We start from the raw sequence: 19,167 nt of genomic DNA, 5'->3' as shown, positions 1-19,167 counted from the left end.
TCCCCATACGGACACCCTCCCAATTTAATATAATTTCATTTATAATTTTCGTCCACTTGTTCTGTAGACATACATTCAGCACTCCACGGGTCAGAACCTGGAATCCGCTGGTACATCACCATCTATTTCCATCGATTTCTCCAGAGTCCTGGAAATAAGGCCTCCACAGGGAATTAGACAACAGCCCCATAAAACTAAAACAGTCACACAGGTGAATGTAGCCCATAATACAGTGATCATAATATTTTCCCCATTTTCTGAACATACTATCAAACCCAATTAATCAGAGAAGTATCCACCCCAGAGTTTTCTGTCAACCCGTGAGCCAGGGTGGTCAAACCAGCTGAGGCTTCGGGCACTGATTCGTCCAGAGCTGTGTTATTTGGGATGTCACCCACGATAAGACAGCTCAGACAAACAGCTTCCATGTGAAGCCCCACCCTTTCCCCGAGAACACATCACTTAGCAAGAGCCAGACACATCTTCACTTCTATGAACAAAAACAGGGGTGACAGGACAGGGAGGGTTACTTCATTCGAGAGATGGCCCCCGGAATTCTGTTAATTCCAGTTCTCCTCTCGAACACTGTTTATTGTTCGACAGTGTAAATGTGTCTTACCCTCCCGCCGTGCGATATGAATCCGGGTAGCTCTTTCAGCTAGCTGTCACCAGGAGACCTTGGTATGGTCCCCCCAACAAGCCTCTGGGACTGGATTGAGTGACTTCACCTGTAGTTCACCTATAATGCATAAAATGCTGGACATACAGGCTTGGTTAACAAACAGTTTCTCATATGTTTTATCTGATTATATCTTTACCTTCTATGCCCATTTGTTTAGCTACATTTTTTTTAAATGATTAGTTTCTTATCCAATAGGCCCCATCCTATCCTAGACCACAATTTACCTATCCCCCTTTTGATACCTGGCTCTGCCCAGGTAACAACCTTACCTACTCTAAATAATGACTTAGGTAAGATTAGTATATTATCCTTCTGTTCTGACATTATCATGTAGGAGCGCCCCTTTAATTTTCCACATGTCCAATTCTCCCTTTTGTCTCCACTCAGTGACTGTTATCTACACATTCTGTTATCTTTGCTCGTCCTGGCTCCCTTCTAAAACTTCTCCTCTCTGCTCTCCAACCTTCAAGGTCTCTGCAGTGCGGGGGAGGGCTCTTCTGTCTGCCTTTTCCCATGTTTCCACATTTTAACTAAATGTCTCACTGTTTGGCTTTATCTAAACTCATGGATTTTTTTTATATTTTTTTATTTATTTATTTTTTATTTTTTAGAAAAACATGTCTATGGTGGCAATTTCTAAAGTCTTTATATAGGTTAATTAAACTCCACTATAATTAAGTACCTTTAAAAAACAAATTAAATTTCAAAAAACTTTTTAATCTTTTCATTTATTTTTTAGACAGTATTACCCATGACCACAAATTCATTATTCAAATGGCACCCCCTTGTGGCTGATCAGACCACCCGAGAGAGCCATGAAAGCAGGTCAAGGTTACACCATCCCCCTACATTCGTGTTCCATACCATATTAGACATATTAAAGAACCCTTTATCCTTAAAATAAAATAAAAATCACTTGTGTAATTAAAACTCATAAAAATAAAAACTCATAAAGTTCCATATGTGAGCGTGCCTCTTTAAAATATCATGTCTCTGGGAACATGGAAATCCCCTTAACCCAAACATGTACTACATAAACAAAACCTAATAATTATGATAATCCCCTCAAACTCAAATAATTTGTCTCGATGTTTCATGTCTTATTCGTGTTTCTCCAAATTGTCTCCCCAAATCTACAAAAAGAATTTCACGTTAATAGAGTTGAACACTTTTTTTTTTTTCCCAACAGTCATGCACACCCCCTCAATATTCTATGATATAACTCTCATCAGCAAGCCTGCGACTTTTTCAACACTCACCGGTACCAGCTCCAACTGAAATACCTAATGTACCACACTCGCTTGGTCCCCGACCTCATTCATACCGATATTAGTCCCCGACTGAATATCAAGCATATTTCATGCACACGATTTGAGTCTCACAAATCTTCATTTACGCCAGAGCACATCTAAAACATTGTTTGAACATTCACTCAATATAGTCAACACATCTAAAACATTGTCTAAACATTCGTTCAATTTATCATTCAGTAGACATATGCATTTACAAACACACGAATAAACCGGGGCCAGATATGCCCAGTCTAGTCCAGGGATAACCCCTGTCTCTAGGAGGCCTATTAGCCGATGCTGATGGGAGTCTGGTCCACATCGTCACCTGCTAATCGGGTTGTATTGGAGCCGAATTCAAGTCGCTCAAGTCGACCCTGACCTCTGTCAGTGTTCTATTGGGTATCGAAGCTGGTGCACAATGAGTCAAGTGGTGCCAAGGCGCCCCTGATTTACCTTTGACCTGGACCGAGTGTGAAGTAACCTCCTTCACTTCGTACGGTCCAGTCCACCTGGGATCCTGCCACTTTCTCTTGTGGACCATGATCCTTACCCAGTCTCCGACCTTTACCCTTGGTTGCTCTGGATCTCCCGTCAGCTCCCCCCCATGGACTTTGTGTATCTGTTTGGAAAGAGCTGCGGACAGTTCCGTCAATTTTCTTACATAGTCAGTCATACCTATCTGGTGTACATCAAGAGGGGGCATATGACCTCCCTCTCTTGGTGGACCTGGCATTACTCTTCCTGTCATTATTTCGTGGGGTGAGAGATGAGTCCCTGCCCCAGGTGATGACCTCATGGCCATCAACGCCAGTGGCAGGGCCTCCACCCATGTCAGTTTTGTACCTGCACACACCTTGGCTATCTTAGCCTTCAGAGACTAATATCGCTCCTTGGTTCCCCTCTATGTTCTCTGTGCACACTGGATGTGCAGGAGGTGGGGGTTCCCCTCCCCTCTGACTTCAAGCTGCTCCCGTTGCCCCCTGCTCCATCTATGAATGGATTCCTTGTGTGGCCACTGGGGCGGAGCTGTTCTCGCATAGATCGAGGGGCATGCATGTCAGATGGCCCTGGTGTGCACCTTTGTGGAGTAACCCTGTGGGCCAGGCTTTAATTCTTCACACTCCAGGTGGCCCCCTTTGATCAGCGTATCCCCTTGGAGTACTCCTTCTTTTACAAGGAACACAGGGGCCTGTGTTGACGCGGGCCCGGCCCTTTTCCCGTTTCCGTTTTTTTATTCAGTTGTGCTCTTAGCGTCTCTTCGATGGCCCAAGTTCCTATCTTCAGTTCCACTTCTGCCCTTTCTCTCCGTTTAGTCCCTTTTTTCTTAAATATGTGATTTTTTGTTCTTTTCTACTTCCTTGTCTCTGTCTCCTCCTGCACGTCCCTCTCAACTCACATTCCCTCGTTTTCAGCTGGGCCCCTGTTGGCGGCCCCCCTCCTAGATAACCTGCTTGTGTCCATCTTAACTTCAATCCCTCCCAAACTTTCTTTATAGGCTTCCATCGTTCCTTTCCCCCTGATCTATATTCTATTTTTTGTTCTAGGAACTCATTAAACCTCAGCTTTGGAGTATTGGGGGTCGCCATTGTGAATTTGCTTTAAACGTAATTTAATTTAATTCAATCGGAATTTAATCGTAGTTTTAATCGAAATTCTCTCCTTCCATCTGAATATAGTTAGCATATACTTCGCCCGACGTTGATTAATACCCACGATGTATTCGAAGACACTATTGCTCGTACTCTGCCTTATCTCAGAGCTTCTCCTTCGAATATTCAGGTTGAGAAAAAACGCATGGGTTGGTATTGCATTTGTGGAGCGCACAACCAAGGGATCTATTCGACTATTTAGTCTCAATATTTAAATATTATATTCAGATATTATTTCAATTATACATCAGTCATTTCGTTCCTGATTATACATTTATACATGTACCTATTAACATAGGTACATACAATATAGAAGTTTCGGATTTATCCAATACCCCTTATTATAATTCTCTCTCTCTCCCTCTATCTAACCACCAACAATCTTAATGGAAACAATTACAAGCACATTGCATTTTAACATAAACAGTTACAAATAGACAAAACAAGACAAAACAACACGTTATATCTCTGACCCCTGAAAGCCGATCCTTATCAGTGAACCTCTATCAGACTGGCCGTACCGGGTCACGGGTCCCAAAATTACAATTTGTCCCCTCGGCGCCAGATTTGATGAATAGTAATTAGCTATCCCCTATGATCGGTGAATCTCTATCAGACTGGCCGTACCGGGACACGGGATAAAATTACAATTTATCCCCTTCGGCGCCAGATTTAATGAAATTAGCTATCCCCTACTGATCTCTATTCCCCGAGCCCCTATCAGAACTATCACACATGTCCGACCCCTATCGGTGAATCTCTATCAGACTGGCCGTACCGGGTCACGGGTAAAATTACAATTTGTCCCCTCGGCGCCAGATTTGATGAATAGTAATTAGCTATCCCCTACTGATCTCTATTCCCGACCCCTATCGGAACTATCCAGGCCAAAAAGTGATCACTCATCATTGAAAGCTAGCAGACTGTGCTGACCGGGTCACGGGTCCCAAAATTACAATTTGTCCCCTCGGCGCCAGATTTAATGAATAGTAATTAGCTATCCCCTTACTGATATCTCATCAATGATTTAAATCACACCGGCCGTCGCCGGTTCGTTACTACATATGTTCACATACACTGTTCTTTCGACTCGTCAGCAAATTATAAATTTACACAAGAATTCATACTTACTCGGGAAAAAAAAACTGATCAAAATTTGGACAGACTATACGACAATATGCAAAGTTTGATTTAACAGGCTTTGCCTACCTTTTTTATGGTGCACCTTGAGATCAGTTTTCCGAGTTGAGCAGAATTGTTGTCCTCCCCCGAAAGTCTTCACCCGTCCTCCGTGAACCGTCCTTTCACCAACTCGCCTTCTCACACCCAAATCAACTCACTTCGACTGGATCGTTAGTAAACCATCCTCTGCCTACCAAGTTCTGTTAGAAATTAGATATGTAGACGGGCGAGTCGGTCAAGGATCGATTCAGACAAGGTGGTAAATTGTATGACAAGCGACAGTTTATTCAGAGTGAAGATATCTAGAACAGCGTAATACGGCTCCTCCGCTAGTTCGTACGGAACTGCAGGCAAAGAGACCGTTACAATCAATACACCACTTATATATAGAACAGAAAGTAGGTTGATTCTGGAAGATCGGATCTTTGGATTGGTTCAGCTGGGGTGTAGTCTGTAGTCTTCCGCCATTGGCTCAGTTGTCTGTCCGTCATCGTAGAATCCTCTTCGGGCACACAATGTTCAGCTACAAAGGAGATTATGTGTGTGTGCGCTGGTTTTGGCAATTAGTGTAATGCGGGAGCTATCCTGTAGGGGACCCCACAGGCTTTACTTTGAGTTGTAGCCCTGTATTAACAATAGTTTGGTCACCTGTATAAGAAATAGCATTTCTCTACTGCTCTCTGTGTCTGACTCCGCACCCACCACTCCTAGTTACGTAACACAGTTAATGAATGATTATTTACAATGAAGGCCTACTAATAGGCAAAAGGCCTCCTGTGTGGACAGGGGCTGGGATAAAAAAAAAAATATAGGACGAAAAACACATCAGGACAAGCAAGACACCACAACACTACATACAGAGAGACCTAAGAGAACACAGCATGGCAGCAACACATGACAACACAAACATGTTACAAACATTGTTGGGCACAGACAACAGCACAAAGGGCAAAAAAGTAGACAATACATCACACGTTAGTGAGCATTTCTCCTTTGCCAAAATAATCAATCCACACACAAGGTGTGGCATAACAACAAGTGGATTAAACCGTGTGATAATTACACAGGTGCACCTTGTGATGGGGACAATAAAAGGCCACTAAAATGTGCAGTTTTGTCACACAACACAATGCCAAAGATGTCTCAAGTTTTGAGGGAGCGTGCAATTGGCATGCTGACTGCAGGAATGTCCACCAGAGCTGTTGCCAAATAATGTAATGTTCATGTATCCACCATAACACACTTCAATGTTGTTTGCGTTGCAGTACTTCCAACCGGCCTCAAAACCGCAGACCATGCGTATGGCGTCGTGTGGGCGAGAGGTTTGTTGATGTCAATGTTAACAGAGTGCCCTATGGTGGCGATGGGGTTATGGTATGGACAGGCATAATCTACGAAAAACTAACACAATTGCATTTTATCGATGGCAAATTGAATGCAGAGATACCGTGATGAGATCCTGAGGCCCATTGTCGTGCCATTCATCCGCTGCCATCAGCATGTTCCAGCATGATAATACACGGCCCCATGTCGCAAGGATCTGTACACAATATCTGGAAGCTGCAAATGTCCCAGTTCATCCATGGCCTGCATACACACCAGACATGTCACTCATTGAGCATGTTTGGGTTGCTCTGGATCGACATGTGCAACAGCGTGTTACAGTTCCCTTCAACATCCAGCATCTTATCACAGCTCTTGAAGAGGAGTGGGACAACATTCCACAGGCCACGATCAACAGCCTGATCAACTCTATGCAAAGGAGATGTGTCGTGCTACATAAAGCAAATGGTGGTCACACCAGATACTGACTGGTTTTCTGATACAGGCTCCCACTTTTTTTTAAGGTATCTGTGACCAACAGATGCATATCTGTATTCCCAGTCATGTGAAATCCATAGATTAAATTAATTACAATTAATGTATTTCAATTGACTGATTTCCTTATATGAACTGTAATTCAGTGCAAATCTTTGAAATTGTTGCACGCTGCGTTTATATTTTTGTTTTCATTGTCATCGCACAGGACCACGTGCTAACACAGACCAATTACGGGCCGGCAGGCTATGAGGAAGCTTCCACCATCATGCCGTTGACGTTAAAAAGAACAATTCACCCAAAACCACTAATTCCTTTAATTTAGTGTTAAATAATACTAACATGTGAGAACAATATTTTTTGGGTGAACAAATGTTTCATTCTGGCATTATAAGGTTGGTAGCAACATGGAAAATCGTTCTGGAAATCTGTTGCAGCTCAAGTCGACTACAAAATCCACAATGCAATGCAATGCTCGCTCATTGGGCTGGCTACACATAATACCAAAGACAATATCAGCAGTAGCAAGTTAACTGTAAAATCGCCTAAACAAACTGCACTAGCAATTTCGGCGTCTACAATCTCACCATGTTCAACCTGCAGATCGATATGCAAGGGCAGATATACTTTTGAGGAGATGGGAACCGTTGCCCATGCCACGTCAATGGGCCTCGCGGTGAATTTCGGGCTATTATAGGACAAGGAGTGAATGGGAGTCACTTGGGCGAAAGCTCAAAAAGTCAACATTAGCATGAATTTCGTCAACAATATTACAAATATTTTCCAATATATGAGATACTTAACTTGCTATCTGTAATATTGTATAGCTTTGGAAACGAGATTAAGTACTTTCGAGGAAAATAGGCATGTTTCTCGACTCATAACCTGACTTTGAGAAGGGATTGCGTGATAATTATTTTAGCAACCGCGTGACGCAGCCTGACAACGTGGAAGCGATTAGTCAACAGTCTGCTGGGTAGGGCGTCATACGTTCCTCCCTTCATTACCCAAGTGGATTCCATATCCTTCCTCTGGGCATGTTTGAAATTAAAATACTTTCTGCTTTATGAACCTTCAGGAGTTTTCCACATGAATACCTGGATGACGTCAGCGTTATCGCTACCCACTAATTTTAATGTTACGCTATGCGTTCAGTATATATATAAATTATTGGCCATGTATTACATTAGCATTTAATACATTATATATGCAAAAGTTATTACATTAGCAGCGATTACATTATGGGCAGTTATTACATTATTAGTTACTACATACGTATGACATTTTCACATGCACCTTAACAATTAAACAGCACAACTCCACCTGCATTTGAATCGTTGTGAGGCACTTGCATTGTTCTGACAATGTCCACTTGGGGTCAGAACGGGACGTTGAGTATTTTCTCTGGCTGCTTGCTGGTGTTCTGCAGTAGGATCCCCACCGAAGGTGTGAATCTACTGTACTGTATCGCAGTTGAGACAAGTGTCATTGTTTGAAAAGATTGGCACAAACCCATTTAATTTTAGAATGTATAAAAAAAAAAAAATTACATTGTGTTTGCATACATTTGACAGTGCACTTACATGTCTTTCATTGAAAAATGTCAGCATAATTTGCTTTTTCAGGGCATTGAGCCAAAATACATTATATAAACAAGAATATAAAAAATATAAACTGCCATTGTGTAACATATAGATCACATATTTAGCTGGACATTTAAATAGGAATTTTCTATAAATAACTCATCCTTTGAACCATTTCTGACCCTGGTTTGACATTTTCTAAAAATGCCACACAATAGACCTTAATAAAACCCTTAATGATGAAACTGACACTTCTGTCTGGGACATTACAGCAAGCAAACACTATTTTTCCCCGTAGACATCATTGCACGCACGACAGAACCAAACTGAGGAATTCCTCTATATTAACTCCAGCTGTTATAACCTGATATTGAACTACTGGTAAGGACCATGACATTTCACAGCCAGTAACTCAGGTTTAGGTAATATTTGTATTTCCTAATGGCCAAAGCAAGCTGTAAGTTAGTGGCACATCTCAATATGTAGCCTAATTATGCATACTGGTTAAGCAAGTTAGACTACTACTACAGAACATATTGACCAATACAATTGAAGGATGTGAGAATGTGTTCAATATTAACCCTCTACTTACTGGAGTAAGACCAGTGAAGGGGATTTCTTCAAAGATGACATTTCCCCTCAGGTTAATGTTTTTACACATTAAAAAATGGTAATCTACCTTCAATTAAATAGATGCCTGAGGCATGTAATGATATTCAAAAATTCCAACTGAGTCAATCCTACCTACCCACTAATTCATTTCTTGGACATCAGTCTGAACTGCTTTGCTATTAGGAACATCTCACAATATAATCTCTTGATATAGCTAGGAATAAGGAATATTACGTTTAAAACATCACTACTAGAAAAAGTAGGCTAGTCTCTCATTCAGCCTGTTCTTCTTTTGTATAAAAATAGAGCATTTCACTCACTAAACCATGTGATCAACTGGACAGAGTAAACACTCAATTTCAATGTCTTGTTCTCTTTATAATGTCCCAATTTCCTCAAAGTTCTGGTGATCAAGACTCTACCAGTATTTCCATGATGTGCTCCAGCTCATGCAGGTCCCTGAAGCTCTGGTTGAGAGATAAGAGAGGGTGAAGTGGACGGAACGGAGGACAGAGAGGGTAAGTACTTAAGCAGCTCGTCACTGGCTGCAGCAGAGTGCTCGGACCCCCATCTCCCTGTCAAACACTGATGTGTCGATGTCATGGAAAAGTTCATCTAGTTTTACATCCTGCAGGTAGCTGGAACACACAACCTCCTCCACGCAACCAAAAGCCACCCAGCTCCGTTTGAGCCCCAGGTCTCCAGGTAGGTTCTCAATGGACCTGAAAGGTGTCCTCTGAGGTGACCGCCCTCCATCGACAGTCAAATCTAGTTCTTTCAGAATGGAGGAGACAGCAGCTGACAGGGAGAAGTCACTCTCTGAGGACATCCAGACATCCTCCTTGTCCTTGACACCTGAGGCACTGTTTACAACACCCAGACCAGACTCCCTGTGGGTGCAGGGTTTAGATGGGACCATGGGTGGCACTGGTCCTGTCAGGTTAACTAACCCATATGGAGGCTTGTTTTCTAGGTGTATATGCCGCAGGGTGTTGGCTATCAACACGGAGCGACGCAAACTAGGCTCCATCAGCTCCTGCCCGCGGTGGTACTTGACAAGGGAGATGCCAAGCACGGACTGCCGCTGGCTCTCCCAAGTGCCGCTACGCATGCCCCCCACGACATCATCGACTTTGCGCTTCTGTCCCTTGGATATCATCATCATCCTCCTCGACCTAACGTAGTTAGCTAGATGGAGAACACAACACTTGATAAGAATCTTTAGAGATCACATCAAGACACGTTACATTGTGAGTTTACTACAGTGTGGGAATATAATAACTAGCTAGCAATATAGCTAGTAGCTAGCTAACGTTGGTTAGCTAACTAATTTAGCAAGCTAGCTACTACATCACTAGCGTTTTCTCCACCACTACCTAGTTTGTCACAATTTGGCAAAACTACAACAAACCTGTTGTGTGCAACTGTTCATCTGTCTTCAGCTATCTTTTCGATATAGAAAAGTAATGAATTATGTTAGGTCCAAATATGTCTTATTTGTTTGCCTAGCTAGCCGGCTCCGTACAAAACCCACCGGCAAACTAAAAAGTAAACTCGTTCCCGCCCGAGATTTAAATTTCACCAGTGAAGAGGCGAAGCGAGAGGTTTCACTCTTGCCAAAATACTGACCAAACAGACCAGACCGGAGTTTGATAAGTCAATGAGGGAAGTGAAAAAATATTTATTAATTTTCTCGAAATCTAAAAACACAACCTAGATTCGAGCCGATGTCTTAAGTAGTTGAACATATTCTTACCTCAACCTCGTGAAAGTGACAAACTGAAACGTTTTAATTTTCGCCAAAAAACAACATATCGAAGGAGAGCCTGTGAATTGATGTTAGACCCGATGACGTTTTGTATTTCAATTTTAAAAAACATGAGTTTATGATAAGCAAGCAATTTTCTTTGGGTTTACAATAGGCTAGGCTATTTTGACAAAGCTAGCTATGGACGAGCTACATTGCCCAAAAAGTTACTGAATGCTTTGCATACCCATGCTACTGTGATATTAGGCTACGCAAGTCATTATATGCCAACCTGTTTGTCTCTATATTCAAACAGAAAGCTTCCAATATGTTTTTCTCATTCGCCAAATTGGAAATTCAAACTCGTCAGAATTGCAGTAGATAAAGGAAATGTTGTTGACAGTGGTAGGGTAGTCCCAGCAGTCTAGCTTTTGTTTGAAGCGTTCACATCAGTGTTGCCAACTGCTCAGTAAAGAAAGCAGCTATTGGCTGTCCTAAAAGTCGCTAACTAACGTCATTGCCTAATTTGTATAATTGGCCATGTGCATGTAATTGTGATGGACACTGTAGGAGAGAGGAATGACGTCTGGGAGAGACACAAAGTGAGTAAAAAACACCCTAAATATGTTTAACTACCAATGAACTTTCTTCTGTCATTCTTGTTTTTTTTAATGTCACAATTCCAACCCTCCTCCTTTATCTGGGCTTGGGACCAGCAAAAGTGACCCAAAAGAGACACTGGTGGAGTTACTTCGTTTTTTATTTTATTTTTATTTATTTGGTTTGTTTTCTAACCTTATGGTCCACTTAGGAGCCTACAACTAGTCACAGTAAAACATGAAATTTTTTAACCATAACATTATTATTTTTTTGTATACAATCTACATTAACAATCTAAATGGACCAAAAAGAGACAATAGAAAAAACTGTCAATGGCAATGTGAAAAAATGATGGTGACTAGTCTGGCTCTAATTCAGGTAAAAAACGTAAGCCAGGGTGGGATCAGCCAGCGGCGGCTTCCCGCGTGCGCTATTCATTTGCAGTCTGGATGCGGAGGGGTGAACATCGCCTGCTCTGACTGCAGCTGGGAGGGACTGCTGTGTGAGGACTGGGCCGCCTGTGAGTGCTTTGGGATGGGGGTGGGGCCCACGGCAGCACCAGCTGCTCGTTGAGAAGAGTAAGAACGATACGTGAGTTCACGTCAGTCTCCAATAACACCAGGAAAAGTCGCTAGTTTTGTTGCTAGTCGCTTTTTTGAAAATGTGTCACTAGAGGGGTCTGAATACTCGCTAAATATAGCGACAAAGTCGCTAAGTTGGCAACACTGGTTCACATAGGTGTTTGTGTATGTGACACTTCTAGAGATGGGGAATAGTGACCCTGTATGTGAGTGTACTACTGCCTCTGCCAAGAAGCCTTTAAGACGTTCATGGCACAGGTCAGGTGCTAGTTCACCTATAACCACAGACTTTGGTTCAAGCTCAATTTCAGCTGTTCACCCTCAATAGCTACATAGTGCCAGCAAATACCTCTGATAAACATTGTTGACATGTTCTTGTAAAGAATGTGACACATAAAGACTGCCACTTCACAACTACGTTGTATTAAAAAACTCTTTATTTCAAAAGCTAGCTATAAAATTCTGACACAGCACACGATCAGGCTACAAGTAGGCCTAGGCTATAAATAGCACATAGGCCTAATTGATGACTCACTTTGCAGCATACATACTCAGTCAACATTCAATTGCTGTTGGGTTAAAAAATATACAAAAATAAAAGTAAAATTGATATTTGTATGATATTGGCTACGTAGTAAATTTAAAAATCTGCACAAAGTATGAGACCCACACACAACTACAAAGATTATTGACATATTACATTTGTCATACATTATAATATCCAAGATAAAATAATTACAAAACATTAGCAAAAGCCAAAGCTGCCATTTCTTTCAAGCAAGAAAGATTGGCCTGTAAAAATAAGATCTAAGTTGCAGTGTCTGATTGGCCAGCTGTGGTAAGTGGTTTAGGAGGGCTCTGTCTTGTTAGGGTTAACTGTATTCCCCGCAAACCCCAACGGTCTTCCTGTCCCAGTCAGAGATGGACAAGCACTTGACGAAGAAGTGTCCCAGGTCATATTTGGAAATGACCCGCCCTTTCAGCATGTTCTCTGTCACTGTGTACTTCTCAGTCAAAGGGAGATTATCTGTTGGGAATAGCATTTATATTTAGCAGTGTAAGGCACCTAATATGATTACATATTCAGATAATTTTGACTCAATATGTGTATAATGTTTAATATCACTTGAATAACACTAATCCATCCAGTACATACCCACTGGGCACATACTTTGAATCAATATTGTTTCCATGTAATTTCAATGAAATTACATTGAACCAACATTGAATAGACGTTTCATTTACGTCTTTGCTCAGTGGCTAGTGTGTGAGGAGTGATGATAGGCCTAACATGTCATCACTGGAACCACTTACAGTATAGTAGTACAGTACTACATTTCTACTGATTGGGGAAGGGCGACAACTAACCGTCGATGTGAGGGGGCATGACAGCCACGCAGTCCAGCCCTGACTCCTTCAGCACCATGTACATCCTATCATGGTCCTCTGTGACCGGCAGGAGCCTGGGTGGCACTTTAGACCGGTCCCATAGGAGGAAGGCTTTGAAGAGAGATGGGGACAATATAAGGATATGGTTTCTATATGGTAGTTTATTGGAAGTTTGAAAGATGCTGTGACCCTGACTGTCCAAGACTCTGTACCTGACATGCAGCCAACTACTTTGCGGATCCCCCGAGCTTTCATGGCGTCTAAGATGTTTCTGGTTCCTTCTGACATCATTGTTGTGGGACCTGTGGATTGCAACTGAAACATGAACATACTGACCATTATCCTGGCCTAAGCATTAAAATATGTAGGCCTAGTGCAGCAACCCCCTAGTGCAGTTAGTTACTGCAACTCACCCTGAACATGATTACAAAACATATATAACTCATAACAGAAAACTTGTTTTAATGAGACCCCAGAACACTTCCATTTTGATTTGCACCTCAAGATATATTTCAGCTTGTATAACATATCTGTTATAACTTGGTTTTATTCAGACAACTTAACATATGTTTTTACTAACTTAGAAATCCTATAGCCTACCAATGAAAGTTTGCCTAAACTTACCGAGGTCACTTCTGGTGCCCAAAATGATGATAACAGCATCCTGACCCTCCATGGTCTTCTTCACATCCTCCTTATTGAGGACATCTCCCACCACCACCCTGCAGGCTTTGTGTTCTGCAGGCAGCCTGACAGGGTCTCTCACCAGCACTGTCACATTGTAACCTGTGGATAATGATGTACAAAGAAGCATTATGAATTTATTGACTCGTTTTATCATCTACCAATAATCCATAGGTATTTGAGTCTGATGGGAATATGAAGATGAGAGGAAAATGTAATGCAGGCAATTAGTTCATTTTTAATGAATGGATCTCAATTCTAGAGCATGGCTGTGGGTCGAATTGATTAGGCCTTCCCAATGTTCTGGATAAGCACGATAAGCGGACAGCGAACTTCATCGCGTATCTGCCGCGCACTGCAATGCACTTATTCCAATCATCATCAGAACACTATAACGACTTGCATGACTCAACACTTTTGTCGCGTGATCTCCGAGCAAGGAAACGAACACCCTTGTTAATCAAATAAGCCAAAAGTGATTTTTTTAGCACGTTTGCTATTATTTTGAAACTATGTAATTAATAGCACAGAATATAACAAATCAGATTGGAATAGAATAGAAAATAAAAACACAAATAGAATAACTTTTCCCCCCCCAGAGGGAAGGCTGTGGCAAATTACACTTCCAATTACTTTAGTATAGCATATGCTAATGACAGATGTCTGCTGTCCTATAGCATTGCATAGGAAATCAAATGAATAACGTTCAGCATAGTTTAGGAACAAGGCAGAACACTCCGATCACTTTTGGACCAGGCTACACAGCAATTGATATATGAGGGATTGTGTAAATAACCTATAATCTCCCACAATAATGAGTAAATTATGTAATTTAGAAACGTTGCCTACCCGCTGCAACAGCCAGTGGTAATGTCACCAGTCCGGTCATTCCCGTGGCCCCAAATATTGCAACATTCTTGATCGATTCTGACATAATAACAGATTGCGAAACTATCACTGGTCACCGAAGAACGTTACAACTTCTTACTTTGTGGATCGCGTGCAACAATGTACCCGAAAACATACACGCAGAATGAACCTCTTTGAAACATTGAGAAACGCCCCTTTTAGATAACCAAAAAAGGCTCACTTCCGCAACAGACTCCTCCCAGCCCCATCAATGAATGGAAAACGCACACCGTCACAACAGGGCCGTAGTTGTGCAGGATATATATTCCTTTTTAGATAATTTCAACTAATGTATTCTGTTTTTCTCAGTTTGGAGATGCAAAGATCTGAAAGCATGGCAGTTCCAAAAATCAGTCAAGAGACCAAATTGCAGGAATGTTCAAGCTACCTCTTGTCGAATCACCTTCATTACACTTCAACCTCCTCCACCACGCGACATCCATCCTGTTATGGCACCAAGGTGACTGACTGGGATTCGAACCGTCTTCTGTGATCCACATTGCGAGCCACAAGAATGTAGTAGCCCACTGACCTAAAGCCTGCAGGCATTTGTTCGGGGAGGTGCTATTGTAATGGATTCAAGAACGTGCCGTAGACTCACTCAACAGCTACTGCAGCTTGGCATTTCGCCGATGGAGCTATCCAATTGCTACCTTTTGTTTAGTTCAAATAGTTGGTACTGTTGTCAAAAAGGGCGGTCGTGTGTTGCGAAGCAGATGATCACTGGCTCGAGGCCAGTATTGGGACAGGGACAGTGGCCGAAGCTAAATTGTTGTCAGCACACTACATCGGTTTCACTATTACACATCTTCAGGTCTCTGGCAAGGTTATGTGCATGTGGTTCACATGGTCTTGCTCGTCGGACTCATGGCGATACAGTGGCTGGGGGGTACACACGGTTCAGAGAACCACCTCCGTTAAATAGCATAGGCCCACTTTTCCTTCATAGATGCATGCCACAAGATGCTCCCTGTATGAAATGCTCTTCTTTAGGTGACATTAACGTAATTTATCAGCGAGGGGAGATTACTGTAGGTTGAAGTAAATACATTTGTATGTCACTTTCAGGTACACAGCTTTTATTTAGTTATCCATAGACGTTTCAGGGGTGTGCTTTTTAAAAATGAATATTGTTTTTGAAGTCAGATTTTTCAGTGGGTGCTGCAGCATCCTCAGCCCTCATACTTCCCACTGTAATGTAGTTATCAACGTTATTATCAGTTTATAAACCAGTAATACAGTGAGTTTATGTTCATGTACTTTTAATAATATGCCTACTTGACAATAATTCCACTTGCTTTAAGGTAGTTCATGTCATACTGGGAAGTAACTTTCAATAGTTGCACATTACATGTTGTCAAATGAACAATGTCCACTGGGAATAGAAGAGGGCTTCAAACACTTTCGTGGAGATAGAGATGCACTAGAATGATTTTCCTATCTGTAAACCCTAGACACCATTTATAACGGGTTATTACTGGAATTCATTGATTTTGTGTGTGTCGACCCCCCTCATTTTCTCTCTCTCGCTATACGGAGGTGGGTTCCTTCGCCGCACTAATGCCGAATTCTCTCTAGCAGTATCACGACTGGAGGGAGAGGGAGCGCGTAGGCTATCAAGTGGACAGTATATCCGAGCCCACCGGCTTGGATTATTTGATCAAGCATTTTAGCCTGGCTGCAAGACACCTTTCATGGCAGTCGCGTGGTCCCACTAGCCACGGCAGGGAATTGACATGTATTGCCGCATTATCTGCCTTTATTAGCCAGATATCTTCATCCTGATCCCACAGTTCTATTGAGGATATAGGCTACTTGACTACTATGCCAGCGAAGAAACACCGCGTCGCGAGGCTCTGTTCATAATTTGCTCACTGGTTCATTGATACTGGCACCACATCGACTGATTTTTACGTATATTTCGGTGAAAAACAAACTCATATCTGAAATTGAGGCTAAGGTAAGTTCGTTGTAGCATAGGTAGCATGTGTATATATATATATATATATATATTTAATTTTTTTAAATGTTAAATATCATTGAGCATGAACAATTCGAGATGCCCGTGTTCGTGGGAGATGCAGCAACACCGGCCTGCATTGGCTAAGGCTACTGCAGTGATTCAATAGGGCCGTATTATATGCTGTTTTATTTAGCTGGGTATTAGGCATTTGCTGTTGTTTAGATCACTTGTGTTGGCCGAACATAATATTCAGGCTACTATTTGTACACAGGCTTTGAATAGCAAATATGGGCAGGTTAGGATAGGCCTTATACAATGTTTAATTATTTAGAATTGGTCCGCGCATGTTCCTGAAGATTAAACGCACGTAAGTGTATGACACTTTTAGAACATTCATTGCATGTCACAATGTAGCCTTATTCTTGAAAGAAGTAACGTAAGAAGGGCATTAAACAACATGCTTGTACATATAGTAGTCTATAGCCATATGGAGCTTAGGCTACGTTATTTGACCGCAACTACATTAACTAAAAGTAGTCCAACTTGAAATGCTATTTTATCCAACAGCAGATTAGACATATGACATTTATAGCATGGCTGCATCATTTTAATGCAGCCACTTCCTTGCTTAAAAGTGTTAATCCAAAGAAAAGATCCGTGCACTTCATATGGGATGGTGCAGGGGACGGTGATCATAGCCTAAGTGTGGTATGGACCAATGAGACGGCGGTGGTAGGGATGCAGGTCATACAGTATGTGTCATTTTAAGGTTAAAAGTGATTGCACAATAGGGAGTTAAGCAGTTTGACAACATGCCAATATTCCATAACTAAATATCTGCCATTTATATCCTCTTTTGCCCTGGCTTCTTGCGCACAACTGCGTCGACACTGTAGTAGCCCACCTCACCATCAACTTGGATAGCCACCACTAGGCACTACTATTAATGACAGCCTAGTCATGCAGGTTTGACATGAGAAATCTTGATCTAATGTGAGGAGCGTTTGTGTGGATCAAGCCTAAATTCTGTTCACTGAACTATAGCTTTTTTTGTTGACCGTAGGGCTGGGCGTAGCCTGTTCTACGGATGTCAGTGTTGTTAATGTTGGTCACACACAGTTGTTCAAATTGTGTAATGACTGGAGCGATCCGTTGCAACACAGTCAGACTCGTGCTGTGACGTCACGATACTACCGCTGGCGCTGTCCATTGTACTGATCTGTCATGGGACGCAAACATGTCAAATTCAGACTCTTCAGCAAAGTTTGTGGGCAAAGGCAAAAGGGATGTCAATAGCCACTTTATTCTGAATGCAAGTGAGAATTTATGGTTTAACGTTAGTATATTTTATACGTTAGTATATCCATCCAGACAATGTTGCAGGACTTTTAAAATAATCGTTTGACAAGGCCTGCTGTCGTAGTAGGCCTATGCGAGCCATTCAAACTGACACTACAGGCTACATTTTCCTGTGGTGAGACAGTGATTGATACACGCCATTGATATTTACAGATCATTTTTTAATCTGCATAGACAATAGGTCTACTTCTGGAAATGTGACGCTGTATAACGTCTGATAGACTTAAGTGAAGTTGATTCAGATACGGTCAGAGGCTTACACGAACGGGTGTTTTTTGTGTGGAGCAACTGGCTTGTTGCCTGGGAATAATTTTTTTGGTTGAGGAGGTGTTGTGAATTACTGTACCAGGGCCATTTTTTCAGGAAGCATGTTTTCGGCTGTGGGAAAGGGGGATGGGTGGGGGGATACAGCCTGAGTCTTACTCCATGCCGGCAGGCTGGAGATTTATAGTTGTAGCCGGGTGACACGGTATAGCCAAAGAGCAATAATGTTATGGGTCTTCTGTCCCTTAAACACAGCAGACTATAGGACCCATTGTCTTTACATTTAAACACAATAAAAGGCCTGGGTCTCTACTGATACTACGGAAGTGTGCATTCAGAAAATAACCTAGCCATACAGCCAATACTCACAGTGTTCTCCATTGTATGCAAATTGAAAGTAATATTGTGTGGGGCGTAAATGTCAAGGTAAAAATGTCCACTGATACACCAATCTTTGTAAAAGATGGATGAAAAGCTGAATGAAAATGGAGGGGGGACCAGTAAGATGAGGGACCAGTCCTCAGCCTGAGGGGGACAGAATTAAAGGTCCTCAATTCTGTGGTGTGTAATGTGGTGTGGCATCTGTCTATGCTCAGGGGAACTTCTTCCTCTCTTTTGTTCTATCCTCTAGTGTCTTAGTTTCTTTAGCCCCCTAACTCCTTACACAGTGAAAAGAGTTTGGGGTCAGGCTGTCACTCTCGTATCAGTTGGTAGAGAATGGTGCTTGCCACGACAGGGTTGCAGGTTCGATTCCCACAAGGGACCAGTATGAAAAAGAATCAAAATGTATGCACTCACTACTGTAAGTCGCTCTGGATAACAGCATCTGCTAAGTTACTTAAATGTAAATGTA

General features: G+C 42.0%; 2 protein-coding genes and 1 long non-coding RNA gene across 5 annotated transcripts; all 3 read right to left on the bottom strand.

Annotated features, from left to right (window-relative positions):
• Nucleotides 1–1,767: 1,767 nt before the first annotated feature.
• LOC121839087 lies at nt 1,768–5,266 on the bottom strand. Its single transcript, XR_006078658.1, has 2 exons — nt 4,833–5,266; nt 1,768–2,607 (listed from the first exon to the last, which is right to left on the bottom strand). It is a non-coding gene; the product is annotated as an uncharacterized LOC121839087 (long non-coding RNA).
• A 2,853-nt stretch (nt 5,267–8,119) lies between these two features.
• Nucleotides 8,120–11,035, bottom strand: LOC112265120 (SERTA domain-containing protein 3). 3 transcript variants are annotated; one of them, XM_024442172.2, is made up of 2 exons: nt 10,575–11,035; nt 8,120–10,006 (listed from the first exon to the last, which is right to left on the bottom strand). In XM_024442172.2, exon 2 carries the CDS (start codon nt 9,981–9,983, stop codon nt 9,357–9,359), a length of 627 nt encoding a protein of 208 aa, XP_024297940.1. In that variant the 5' UTR covers nt 9,984–10,006; nt 10,575–11,035; the 3' UTR covers nt 8,120–9,356. The 3 variants fall into 3 exon arrangements, with proteins under 3 accessions (XP_024297940.1, XP_024297942.1, XP_024297941.1); XM_024442174.2 differs by having other exon boundaries at nt 10,858–11,035; XM_024442173.1 differs by lacking the exon at nt 10,575–11,035 and adding an exon at nt 10,230–10,566.
• Nucleotides 11,036–12,161: 1,126 nt separating this feature from the next.
• LOC112265119 (flavin reductase (NADPH)) lies at nt 12,162–14,844 on the bottom strand. Its single transcript, XM_024442171.2, has 5 exons — nt 14,669–14,844; nt 13,760–13,921; nt 13,348–13,437; nt 13,115–13,246; nt 12,162–12,773 (listed from the first exon to the last, which is right to left on the bottom strand). The coding sequence occupies exons 1-5, from the start codon at nt 14,751–14,753 to the stop codon at nt 12,619–12,621; spliced, it is 624 nt and encodes a 207-aa protein (XP_024297939.1). The 5' UTR covers nt 14,754–14,844; the 3' UTR covers nt 12,162–12,618.
• Nucleotides 14,845–19,167: the final 4,323 nt, after the last annotated feature.

Source organism: Oncorhynchus tshawytscha, linkage group LG13 (genome assembly GCF_018296145.1).
Source record: "Oncorhynchus tshawytscha isolate Ot180627B linkage group LG13, Otsh_v2.0, whole genome shotgun sequence".
Lineage (NCBI taxonomy): Eukaryota > Metazoa > Chordata > Actinopteri > Salmoniformes > Salmonidae > Oncorhynchus > Oncorhynchus tshawytscha.
Note: the sequence above shows the minus strand (reverse complement) of the source record. Positions and strands in the feature narration are given on the sequence as shown.